Source organism: Typopeltis vanoorti, chromosome 18, assembly GCF_054136105.1.
Source record: "Typopeltis vanoorti isolate ZY-2024b chromosome 18, IOZ_Tvanoo_1.0, whole genome shotgun sequence".
Lineage (NCBI taxonomy): Eukaryota > Metazoa > Arthropoda > Arachnida > Uropygi > Thelyphonidae > Typopeltis > Typopeltis vanoorti.
In genome coordinates this window covers 68,838,265-68,850,703 of record NC_143566.1, presented here as the reverse complement: position 1 = coordinate 68,850,703, position 12,439 = coordinate 68,838,265, and the positions used below count along the sequence as shown (strand labels likewise).

The following is a 12,439-nucleotide window of genomic DNA, read 5'->3' as shown; positions in this document are numbered from 1 at the left end:
ACATGTTATTCTTTTCAATATGAAATTCAATTTTATCCTGCTCAAGACTAAATAGTGATCACTTCCAATTTCAAATCCTCTGTACACTCTAGTGTCCTGCACCAGGGAGAAAACATCACTATCAACAATAACATAGTCAATGAGACTTTTCTTATTCCTAGCCTCTTCTCTCCATGTGAATTTGTGCACATTTTTATGTTGGAACATGGTGTTAGTAATAACCAGTCCATGTCCTGAGCAGAAATCCAACAGATATTTGCCATTATTATTAGCTTTGCTCTTTTCTCCAAATTTTCCCAAAATATTTTTGTATGTCTCGCAATCATTTCCTACTCTGCTATTTAGATCCCCAACAAGGACCAACTTTTCATTTTTCATTGTGTCAGTTGCTTTTTCTAAAGCCTCAATAAATTCCTCCACTTCTACCTTAGTAGAACCTTCTGTGGGACCATAGGCACAAATAAGTCTCATTGTCCAGTTCCCCATTCTCATATTTGCCCACATTACTCTACTTGAGACTGCCTGCCATTCAAGAAGATTAGCCTTGTATTTTGTGTTGAATACTATGGCTACTCCTTTTCCTTGATTGTCATTGCCTTATTAAAACTGTTAAAACCTATTAAAACTGTTATCATTTAAAATCATGGCACCAGCAACAAAACAAAGAAAGTATGAAGCTCGATTTTAAAATAAGGGTAATTGAAATGGCAAAGCAAACTAATAACAGTGCTGCTGCAAGAAAGTTTGACATAACCGAGAAGATGGTAAGAGAATGGAGGAAGAAAGAAGATATTTAAAAAAATTGCTGAAGAAAAAATATGGGATGAGAACGGGGATCACCCGATTGCCGCAACTGGAAAATCACGTTGCAGAATGGGTATTTGAAAAAGCAGAATGGTTATCTTGTTACAAGAAATATGATTAGAGCATATGCACTAAAATGGTCAAGATTGAATCCGGGTGAAAGTATAGAATTTCAAGCTACTTCAGGATGGTGTAATCGTTTTATGAACAGACAAAATCAGGTAATACAACAAAAAATGAAAATTGCTCAAAAACTACCAGCAGATCTTGACCACAAACTTACCACTTTCCATAAATTTATTATTCAGTTGAGACAAGAACATAAATTTCTATGGTCAAATATTGGAAATATGGATGAAACTCCTATGAGCTTTGATATGATAAGCAATAAAACAGTAGAGTCTAAAAGTAGTAAGAGTGTGCTAGTTCGAAGTACAGGTCATGAAAATACGAGGTTTATGGTTGTGTTGTCATGGAACAAAGTTAAAACCAATGATCATCTTCAAACGTAAAACTAAACCTAAGATAACATTTCCTTCAGGTGGTTTTGTACATTTTCACGAAAAAGGATGGATGGACAAAAATGGTGTGAAATTATGGATAAATAATGTGTGGAACACGATACTAGGCGGTATAATGAAGAAACGCAGTTTATTAGTATGAGATGTATTTCGTAATCATTTAACTGAGAATACTAAAAGTCTTCTAGAAAAAAACCCCACAAAAATTGCTGTTATATCAGGTGGTTTAACTTCTATATTGCAACCACTAGATGTCTGCTTGAACAAACCATTTAAAGATCACATGTGAGAAGAGCAGAATAATTGAATGTTGACTGGTGAAAAATCATTTACAAACGGTGGCTCTATGTGCGCTGCATCACTTGATATGTTGTGCAATTTTGTGATCAAAGCATAGAATAAAGTAAAAGTAGAGACTGTAATAAAATCATTTAAAAAGTGTAGTATCTCTAATCTTATGGATGGTACGGAAGATGATCTGTTGTGGGACACTGATGATGATGAAAACGAAATCAATTCACCGGATTTGAACTGGGATCCATATGACGATCATGTAAACAATGAATCTGAAGAACTATTTTCAACAGATGATGAAGAAAATTAACATGAAAATTGTTAATCATTATTATTTGATTTTTTAGACTTGCATCTATTTGTAATATTTTAAATAAATTCATGTAACAAAAAATTAATCTGATTTGTTTATAAATACTGCCTATTTTCTTATATAACGATGTATTGTAACTACCTAAATGTTCATCCAAGAAATTAAGCTTCCCTTTTTATACTCGCTGTATAAGACAACCCACGATTTCGAGGGTTTTCTGTAGTATTTGAGAGTAGTCTTATATGCCAACATATACGGTAGTTAAAGAATCTGTAGACTTGCACTGGATTTATTTTGATAAGAGATTTAATACCACTTTCCTTCATAATGTGAGACATAAATATGATGAATAACAGTAGATGAAAAATCGTCTTACACCTGTTTTACATCAAATGGTACAGGAAAATGGTTTACAAATCATCTTTCTGTACCCCCTTCAATTCTGATTTCCAACTTAAATGTACACTGTATTTCTCTGTATAATATCCTGTTTTGCATTTATATGATGCAAAAAATTTTCATCAACCGCTTTTTTCTCTTAGCATTTGATCATATACCTTTTCTAGATCTACAACACTCAAGTCATTGTCATACTCCTATGATTTCTCATCTATTCATCTTAAAAGTGAAAATCTAATCCTGACAACTCCTCTTTGGCCTGTACCCAGCTTGTTCCCTCCCACAAAAAAAGTTTTGATTTCATAATTTTTCTTGGCCCCTTTAAATATGACTGCATAAATATTGCCTGGAACACTCAAATCTTACCTCAAAATTCCTCTAATTTTCACACTGAGTTTTCTTTCCCCCCCTTTTTTTTATAGATGAATATTATGAGAGATCTACTCCAATCATTTGGAATTCAACTTTCCAAATTCCTCTATATGAGAACATTTCAAAGGAGTAGATGATATTGTCAAATATCAACCACTCCTTTATACATTTAAGTTTTCTGATGGATTTTTGTATTGTTTCCTTTAACATTACTCATCCCTCCATTTCTTAGTTTTTTCAATACCCTCCAGATCACTGACCACCGTTCCTAATATGTATCTTCTATATTGTTAGTCTTTCCATGAGTTTTGATTATCTACTTTTACACATCACTTTGTTTTCTTACATTTTCTCTCTACTACTTTCTTAGAGCATATGCTGACTTGCTAGGAATTTTTAATGTTATTTTCTTTTCTAGGCTGCTTCCACTTCTTGAGTCCACCGTGAGATTCTGATTTTTCTATCCTTGCAAAAAAACTTCATCATATGTCTTCTTTTCCACCACTAAATCTCTGAGGTTTGATTTTTGTTTTCAAATGTTTTCATTTGTAAAATATTTCTTGAATAACATCTCAATCTACAGTTCACCTCTGAAAGCTGGGCAACTTTCTCACCATTCCTTACTAATGCCAACAATAATTGTCTATATATATATATATATATATATATATATATATATATATATATATATATATATTTCTTCCAGATGTTTGTGGTATTATAACACCTGCATGATAACACACCAATATGAAGATATTCATGCCATTTGCAGCTCTCACCTTGGTTCTATCACACCTTGGGCAAAACACCTGCTCTTCTTTTCACCTCTGGCTGTATCTCTTTCATATTTTGTCATATTATATCATATACTTATCTTTTAAAGTCATTCATTCCTACTAGCACAATCACATCTTCCATTTGCTCTACTTATTTATATATACAGGGCCTCGAGTCATGTCACAAATCTTGGGTACCTAAAAACAGTTTCTGGGTGTTGTTTCATATGGGAGGATATGAAACAATAATTTTCTAAACCTTGTTTATAAATCTGAATATTGTTATCTATCACTAAAGAAAAGCTACATAAAAAAAAAAAAAACACACTATCATAGTGGATGGTTGACTATAGTGCATTTTTCTTGGATAACAATATGCAATGGAACTTTAGCTGGGACTGACTTTTGTTAACAATATTTGGAATAGTGAGAGTTCATGGCAAGACAATTTTTTTAAAAATAATCCTGCATACAAAAGTTAAAAATATTTGTTTCCCCCTCCCCTGAACAAATGGAGGTTGTAATTCTGAAGAAAGAATGCATGTAAAAGGCTTCTCTAGAAAGAAGATAGGGAGAAGACAGTTAAGTGGATATTTGAAAATGGCCTGCAAACAGATATTCACTGACAGCTAATACTTTTACAGACTCAGAAGTGGAAGAATGATGAAAATTTAGCAGAATACAAAACAGAAGTCTATGAGAAAGTATAGTGAACTCGTACAGGAATACAGGAACAGTGTTACAGTTGGCTGGAGTGAATAAATTTTTTATAAAGAACTACTATTATAAAAAAAATCTGGTTGTCACTACTTTTCAGTAGTTTCCTATAGTGACTAAGTCTGTTTATAATGACATTTACTATAGTGAGAGCCAACTGTACTTCTCACCAATACAGACAAAATCATAACTGATGATAGATGGCTCCCTATCCTCCCACTATCCAACAAATGCAGGGGTTCCACAAGGTTCAGTTCTCTCACCTACCCTCTTCCTTCTATACATCAATGACCTACTTCAGTTGATCTCCAACTTAATACACAGTTTTGCAGATGACAGCACATTGCACTCCTCCCTTTCATTTGATAAACCTCACCCTGTACAACTCACTTCAACCCACAGATCAACCACAACTTCCCTTAACACAGACCTCCAAAACATCCTCTGATGGGGCTCAGATAACCTCATCAACTTCAATGCTAGTAAAACCCAGTTCTGTCTTATTTCACACAAAAAAGAACCTTTTTCCACCAGTATTATTTTCGATACTACTCAAATTCCCAGACAAGATGAAATCTCTCTTCTCGGAATTACCATGACATCAGGCCTCTCCTGGCATAAACACATCACAGCCATTGCATCCTCAGCTTCCAAAAAACTAGGCTTTCTATTTCGCTCAAGACACCACTTCAAAACAACTGTTAACCCTATGCAAATCACAAATCCACCCAACTATCGAATACTGTTCTCACATTTGGAGTGGGGCTCCTAAAAGCTCCCTCAAAATGCTTGACTCAATATAGAGAGCAATTAGACTGATAAATGATCCATCTATTACTGACTCACTCCCCCCACTCTCACATAGACGCTTAGTCTCTGAAATTTGTATATTCTACAAATATTTTCATGGAAAATGCTCATCTGAAATAACATCAATAATTCCCATACTCTCTACTAAACCCATTGGAACACGTACAGCCACCTCCCAACACCCTTTCACAGTACACCTCGAAACCCACAGAACAAGTTTCTTTTCCTCCTCCTTCATTCCTGCTACTGCTGTACTGTGGAACAATCTTCCCCCTGATGTATTTCCCAAGGAATACAATATACATGTTTGAAATCGAATGTTAACAAGTTCCTCCTCTCCCATCCTGCTACCCATATATGGTACTAAAATACTATAGGTTGACCAGCCAACCTCTCGTATACGGGTCTAACATAAAAAAAATAAAAATAACACTTTCCAACCTCAGAATATTGTGTTTGGAACACCACAAGAGAGGATGTCCACTTAATCAATGACTCCTCCCTCAGGATCACTTCAACCACTCTTTCACAGATGTTCTGTTTCTGTCTTGAGAAATTAATGTTTAATACTGATTTCAAATATTGTTTATCAATTCATTAATTTATTTATATATATCCCAACCCATGATGAAAATTCTTAAAAATTAATAATTATATTTAAATTTTAAATACTGAATTGTAGATGTCAGAAAAAGAATATTAAAAGAAAAACAAAACCAACAACTTTGTTTGGAGCCCAATACAGGGAAAGAAGAGCAAAGAAATTGCAAATCGAACAAGAATTGGTTGGCTTCTTAGATAAATTCTTGACTGCAGAAACATCGCATTTAGAAAAGAAATGAAAGATTTCATCTACTGATGTTGCCAGTGCTGCAGTAACATCAAAAGAAACAGAACAGACCAAAGAAAGGAAGAATCTGAAGCTGGCAGCAGTGCTGTAATTTCAAAAGAAGTGGAAGCTGATAACTGTTCTAGGACATTAGAAGATGAAGATAATTCAGATTCTTCTTCAAACAAAACTGAATTATCAAACTCTGCTTTAAATTTTGATGCAAACAATCCAGGTACTTGGCCACAAATTTTATCTATAAAAATAAGAGATTGTTTAATAGAAAATTCTCCTCGGCAGATAATTAAATATAATTTTCCTAAAGAAATTCTGGTTGAAAATTTTCTGACTTGTATTATGTAATAATGCTCCCAAATGAAGAAAAAAAACAACAACAATCAATAGAAATTATTTGATATACTCAATATCACAAAATTCGGTTTTTTGTTATTGTTGTAAGTTATTTGATCATGTATCAAAACTTAGCAATGAATATGGCTGTAATGATTGGCAACATTTATCACATACTAAAAAAAATTTCTAAAATTTCTCAATATTTCTAATTTACGCAGCTAAGGATATGACAATGGCACAAATATGCGTGGCAAACATAATGGGCCTCAACAAAAAATTATTGAAACAAATTGTTGAGCTTTTTTTGTTCCATGTTCTACACACTAATTAAATTTAGTAGTTTATGATGCAGCAAAAACATCTTTTGAAACATTCTTTTTGAAACAATTGATTTTTTTATTTTTTTTTGAATTTCCAAGAATTATACAATTATTTGTCCACTTCTACTAAGAGATGGGCTATACTGAATTTTCATATTAAAAATTTAACTTTAAAACTGTTGTCAAATATAAGATGGGAAAGCAGTACATAAGCGATAAGACCTCTTAAAATTAACATACATGAAATTTATCAAGCCCCCTTGGAAATAACTGGAGACAACTAAAGATATCAAATCAAGATTGCAAGCTAATAATCTTGTTTTAAAAATTGCGTCGTTTAAATTTCTTTGTTCAATTATTATATGGCATGATATTTTAACTAAAATTAATGTCAATAAATAACTTTTATTATTAAAAGACCAGAAGATAAATGATAAAATATACAAAGAGCCAACAAGTTTCACTAGCCACTGTCTAGCATTTTCAAGGCTGAACTGGTGTGAAAACAAATGCATTGAGTTACATTTCAAAAACATACACTTTAGTAACTGTTAGGCCGTTACATTTGATCATTCTGTTTGAAGGCGTGCATGTGTTCGAAAGCTTCAGTCAGATACCGGTACACGACCACGTGTTTTGTAGTTGTTTGCATATTGTAATTCTGTTGAACTGAGAGAGATGATGAGATTTTTCCATATGTCTTTAAGAACAATGCCCTGATTTCTATTTAAATTATTATACAATTATTATAATTATTATAATGATTGTATAATATTATACAGCAAATGCTATCAGGTTCAAGAGTATGATTATTCTTGCTTCAGCAAAACCACCAATACCTAATATCACTCCTTATGATAAGAAAGCTCTCCGCAACTTACGTAACAACAAAGACATTATAATAACAAAAGCCGATAAAGGAAATTCAACGGTCATTCTCAACTCAAAAGATTACTTCGACAAGATTAATTTGTTACTAGCAGACATTTCCACTTACCAAGTCTTAGATAAAAATCCCATCATGAGTAATCATCTGGAGACTAACGCTCTTATCCGCAATATGACCGGCTGGTCGGATGAACTTAAAAACAACTTAAATCATTACATCCTATCACTCCACGCCTTTATGGAGCTCCCAAGATTCATAAAGAAAATGTTCCTCTTCATCCAATAGTTGATGGAAGATCATCACCTACATACCTACTAGCAAAGCATGTGGCAAAATTAAGAAAAGGAACAATTAGACACACAGAGACCTACATTAAAAACTCTCAACATTTTGTAGAAAAAATCAAGAGTATTAAAATATCAGAAATGGACATTATGGCTAGTCTGGATGTAGTGTCCTTATTCACTAATGTACCGATCGTAGAGGTAGTTAACATTCTGCAAGATCTTTTCCCTCAAGACATCACACAGCTGTTTCATCATTGCCTGAATTCAAATTTCTTCAAATTCAACAACACTGTATACAAACAATTGGAAGGACTAGCCATGGGTAACCCTCTGTCACCACCATGCGCAGACCTTTTTATGGAAAAACTTGAAAAGGATATTCTTTCCACCATTGTACCAAAACCATCAATTTGGTGGAGATATGTCGATGACGTGTTCATCATCTCGAAAGACACCATGGAAAACCTTCTCGTATTTCTGAACAAAATCAACTCACTACACAATAAGATCAAATTCACTATAGAACTAGAGAAGAACAAAGAACTTCCTTTTCTTGACATCCTAGTGAAGAAAGAAGATAACAATTTCCAACTGTCCATTTACAGGAAACCCACAGATACTGGTAGATATCTACATTATTCGTCCAACCATCATAGATCACAAAAACACAGCATCATTCACATGCTCTGTAATAGAGCCTTAAGGTCGATTTCAAAAGAAACAGAAGTACAGAGAGAACTGTCACTAATATCTAACACTCTATCTCTTAATGGATACCCTTCTAACATTTTAAACAAATGGCTATTTAAAGATAACCACCACCAACGTGTTACAGTACCCCAATATGTGTCCACAGCTGTCATTCCATATATTAATTCAGTTTCCACAAAATTGGCAAGAATGTTAAAAGCTCATAACATCAGAGTGGTTTTTAAACCAACTACCATGATCAGACAAATCTTAGGATCACCTAAAGATGAGGTACCTTTCTTCAAATGTCCTGGAGTATATGAAATTCCATGCACGTGTGTGGCCTTTTTTACATTGGTCAGACTTCTAGACGTTTTGAAATAAGACAGAAGGAACATGTGGGGGATGTCAATCATAATAGAATCATCACATCTGGTTTAGCACATCATTTCTCAACATCAAATCACGTTATAGATTGGAAAAACAGTTCTATGCCTTACATCAAGAATGACTACAGATACAGAACTTTAAAAGAAGCAGCTGTGGTATTATGCACAGGCAATAATTAAAATAGAAATCAGGGCATTGTTCTTAAAGACATATGGAAAAATCTCATCATCTCTCTCAGTTCAACAGAATTACAATATGCAAACAACTACAAAACACGTGGTCGTGTACCGGTATCTGACTGAAGCTTTCGAACACATGCACGCCTTCAAACAGAATGATCAAATGTAACGGCCTAACAGTTACTAAAGTGTATGTTTTTGAAATGTAACTCAATGCATTTGTTTTCACACCAGTTCAGCCTTGAAAATGCTAGACAGTGGCTAGTGAACCTTGTTGGCTCTTTGTATATTTTATCATTTATCTTCTGGTCTTTTAATAATAAAAGTTATTTATTGTAATACATCAGACCAAATATGTACAATTAAAATTAATGTTGTCAATAAAATAATGCAAAGCCCTTCATTTAATATGCAAACAGTTATTGAGGTTTGGGGAGTTTTTTTTAGAGCTGAGTGCACCTAAAAAACTGAGCTAAAAAACTCCCCAAACCTCAATAAATTTGGATGCATAGACTGCCACAAATATGGGAAGCTTGCATTCTAAGAACATCAGCCCAACAGCCAAGGCAACCCAATTTAGCCCACTACGGGACACTTTTAAGGCTCTAGGACAGACTTCAGTTGTTTTCTCTAGTCATATTTGTTTAGTGTTAGTGCCTGCTTGCACATATTATTTTTACGTTCCCTGAAGATGGTAATGTAACATTACCGAAATATAGGAAGTATTAATTCAAGTTTTATAATTAATATTTTAGTATATGTTGCCTTTCCCTAAAATCTTAGTTATCTGTAATTTATAACTTAAAAAGGCTGCTTGAAAGCAGAGTTTCCAAATTATCTAATCATTAACCTGCTTTGTTATGTGCCATCCAGTTGTTTTTGACTCTTAGTGATCTTGTGAACAAAGGTCAACAACTGTAAATTCAAGTTGGTAAGTTCTTTTATGTTCACCCAACTCATTTGTAATCTTCCTCTTCTTCTCATTCCCTCAATCTTCCCCAACAAAACTGCCTTTCCCAATGATTCACCAGCTCGTATAATATGTCCAAAGTACATCAACTTCTGTTTAACGATCATCACCTCCAAGGAGCATTCTGTCTTTATATTCTCTAAAACCTTCTTATTGGTCTTTCTTGAAGTCCATGAGATTCTTAACTCTCTTCCACACTCATAATTCAAATGAATCAATTCACTTTCTTTCTTCTTAATAATCCAGCTTTCACATCCATAAATCACTAGTAGAAATACCTTTGCTCTGACAATAACTTTTGTGGCCTATATCTTTCATAATTTTTTCCAGGTTTAACATCACTTTTTTTCCCATGACTATTCTCCTTTTAATTTCATTTTCACATTTACCATCATTTCTGATTCTGGGCCCAAGTAAATCATAACTTTTTCTATTTCAATTTAGATTTCTATGTTATCTCCCTCTATTATAAATTCATTTAAATTGCCAGAAGCCATCACTTTTGTGTTGCTGATGTTTAAATTAAGCCCGACTTTGTTACTTTCCATCTTAACCAATACATACAACCGCTCCAGATCTTCCTTAGCTTCTGCTATGAGGGTTGTATCATCTGCATATCTTAAATTATTTTCCTGGCACCAATCTTAATTCCAGCAGGATCTTTGTCTAAATCAGCCATTCTCATAACATATTCACTATAAATATTAAAAAGATAGGGCAACAGTATACAACCCTGCCACACCCCTTTTTCCACTTGAACACCGTTTCTCCAAAGACTGTTTTTACTGAAGTTTCTTGGTTGTCATACAGCTCTCTTATCAAGAGAATTAGATGTTGTTATTCCCATTGATCTCATTACAATCCAGTCTGTTGTGATCCACACAATCAAAAGCTCTCTTATAATCAATAAAACAAATGAATACTTCCTTCTGAAATTCTCTTGTTTTTTCCATAATCCATCTATGTTTGCTGTTTCCTCTCCTAAAGCCTGCCTGTTCCTCCTATTCACATATGGCTCCAACCTTTGTTGGATGACTTTCAGCATAAATTTACTTGCACATGAAATTAAAATTGCCAGAAGTTTAAATTCACCTAAAAAAGTTTGAAGAAACTTTTTTAGGTGAATCCCATCCCATAAAAGGTTATAAACCTGTAGTAAATTAATATTAGCAACGGTTCTATAACCTCCTTACAGCACTAATATTAATTTACTACAGGTTTATAACCTTTTATGGGATGGGATTCACCTAAAAAAGTTTCTTCAAACTTTCCATGATTTGGTTCCAAAAGGTGGGTAATATTGGCCAGGAGATTCAATGTGGATTAAGCATGTCAGAATGTTTACTGGTGGTCAACTGATTAGTTGATGAATCGCCAATCAACTGTCAAAATTCTCTGCATCTTTTATATTAATCTTTCCTCCTTTCTCATAAATCCCATTTTTCTTTGCACTAGGATTGCATTTTATTATTATTCATATTTAAGCATGTCAACCAGTTGAATTTATATTCAGCCAGCCCTGGCCAAGTGGAATATACCTTCTTTCCAACCAACAGGCTTTGGGAACGAATTTAATGGGTATTTATGAATATCTTTAAGTGAGAAATGAATTCTCTTGAACAATGCAAGACCAGTACCTATAGGCTTTGTGGATGGGATTAACAAAAAAAAACTTACTTGTTAATGGCTAAGTTTTTTTTTTAAAGTGTTTGCAGCTGGAAAAAGATGCACTATCGTAGTAATACCTAGTTCATATGCTGTATGCTCTCTTCTCCCTTGATCCCAGTACTGACTGGGATCGAATGAGAAGAGATGTAATTTAGCAGGCAAAAAGCAGGAATTTAGTAAATAATGGAGTTCATGCTGTTGCCAACTTATATGGACTTGTCTTCTCACAAAAGGCTAATAACTTGACTGGAACTTTTAGTTTTAGTTTTGTTATAGTGAATAAGCCATGTCAGCGATATATTAAACACTTGAATAATCACTAAGATAATGCATTATTCTACCTTAATTCTTATGTACTGGACTAGATAAGCCAAAAGTTACACAAATAAAATAAAAGGAATAATGAAAACATCTCATTTACATTCTCAACAAACAATCAAACAAAAAAAAATGTAACATTACTTTAAAAAGAATCACAACTTACATTTATCTTTAGGTACAGAAATAAATTTGTTCACAAGTGGTTCTTTTTCAATGATATAATCTTCAGAATTAAGGAAATTGCATGATCCAAAGGAATATCAAAAATTAATAATATTAGACTAAAGTAATTTCAAGGAAATTCAGGACTTTATTTTATTTTTTTGTTTAATTTCAGCATATTTTTCACAATGAAATATAAAACATATCTGTATGCATTCACCTAATAAATTTTGAACCTATCCAGTTATCTTCATGAAAGTTTGTATGAACATTCTACTATCAGAGGCCATCACAACAATGTATTATTTCAAACAATAAATTACACGATAACCACAGTAATTGACTTTAATGAAACGAAAGTACTGAAAATAACA

At 33.4% G+C, this 12,439-nt stretch overlaps 2 protein-coding genes across 9 annotated transcripts in view; one reads left to right on the top strand and one right to left on the bottom strand.

Annotated features, from left to right (window-relative positions):
- Trs31 (trafficking protein particle complex subunit 31) overlaps window positions 1-12,439 on the bottom strand; it is a 331,260-nt gene that overhangs the window by 24,654 nt on the left and 294,167 nt on the right. For all 3 annotated transcript variants that reach the window (XM_090408257.1, XM_090408259.1, XM_090408258.1), the window contains one exon: window positions 12,067-12,126. In XM_090408257.1, coding sequence (XP_090264383.1) covers window positions 12,067-12,126 — 60 coding nt within the window. The remainder of the gene's footprint in view (window positions 1-12,066; window positions 12,127-12,439) is intronic.
- Window positions 1-12,439, top strand: part of LOC150096750 (uncharacterized) — a 326,095-nt gene that overhangs the window by 306,998 nt on the left and 6,658 nt on the right. For 2 of the 6 annotated variants that reach the window (XM_090408266.1, XM_090408262.1), the window contains exon 7: window positions 5,689-5,965. The exons of the other annotated variants lie outside the window; for them this stretch is intronic. The gene's annotated coding sequence lies outside the window, so the exon portion shown is untranslated. Of the gene's footprint in view, window positions 1-5,688; window positions 5,966-12,439 lie in introns of those variants that run through there. 6 annotated transcript variants of the gene reach the window in all.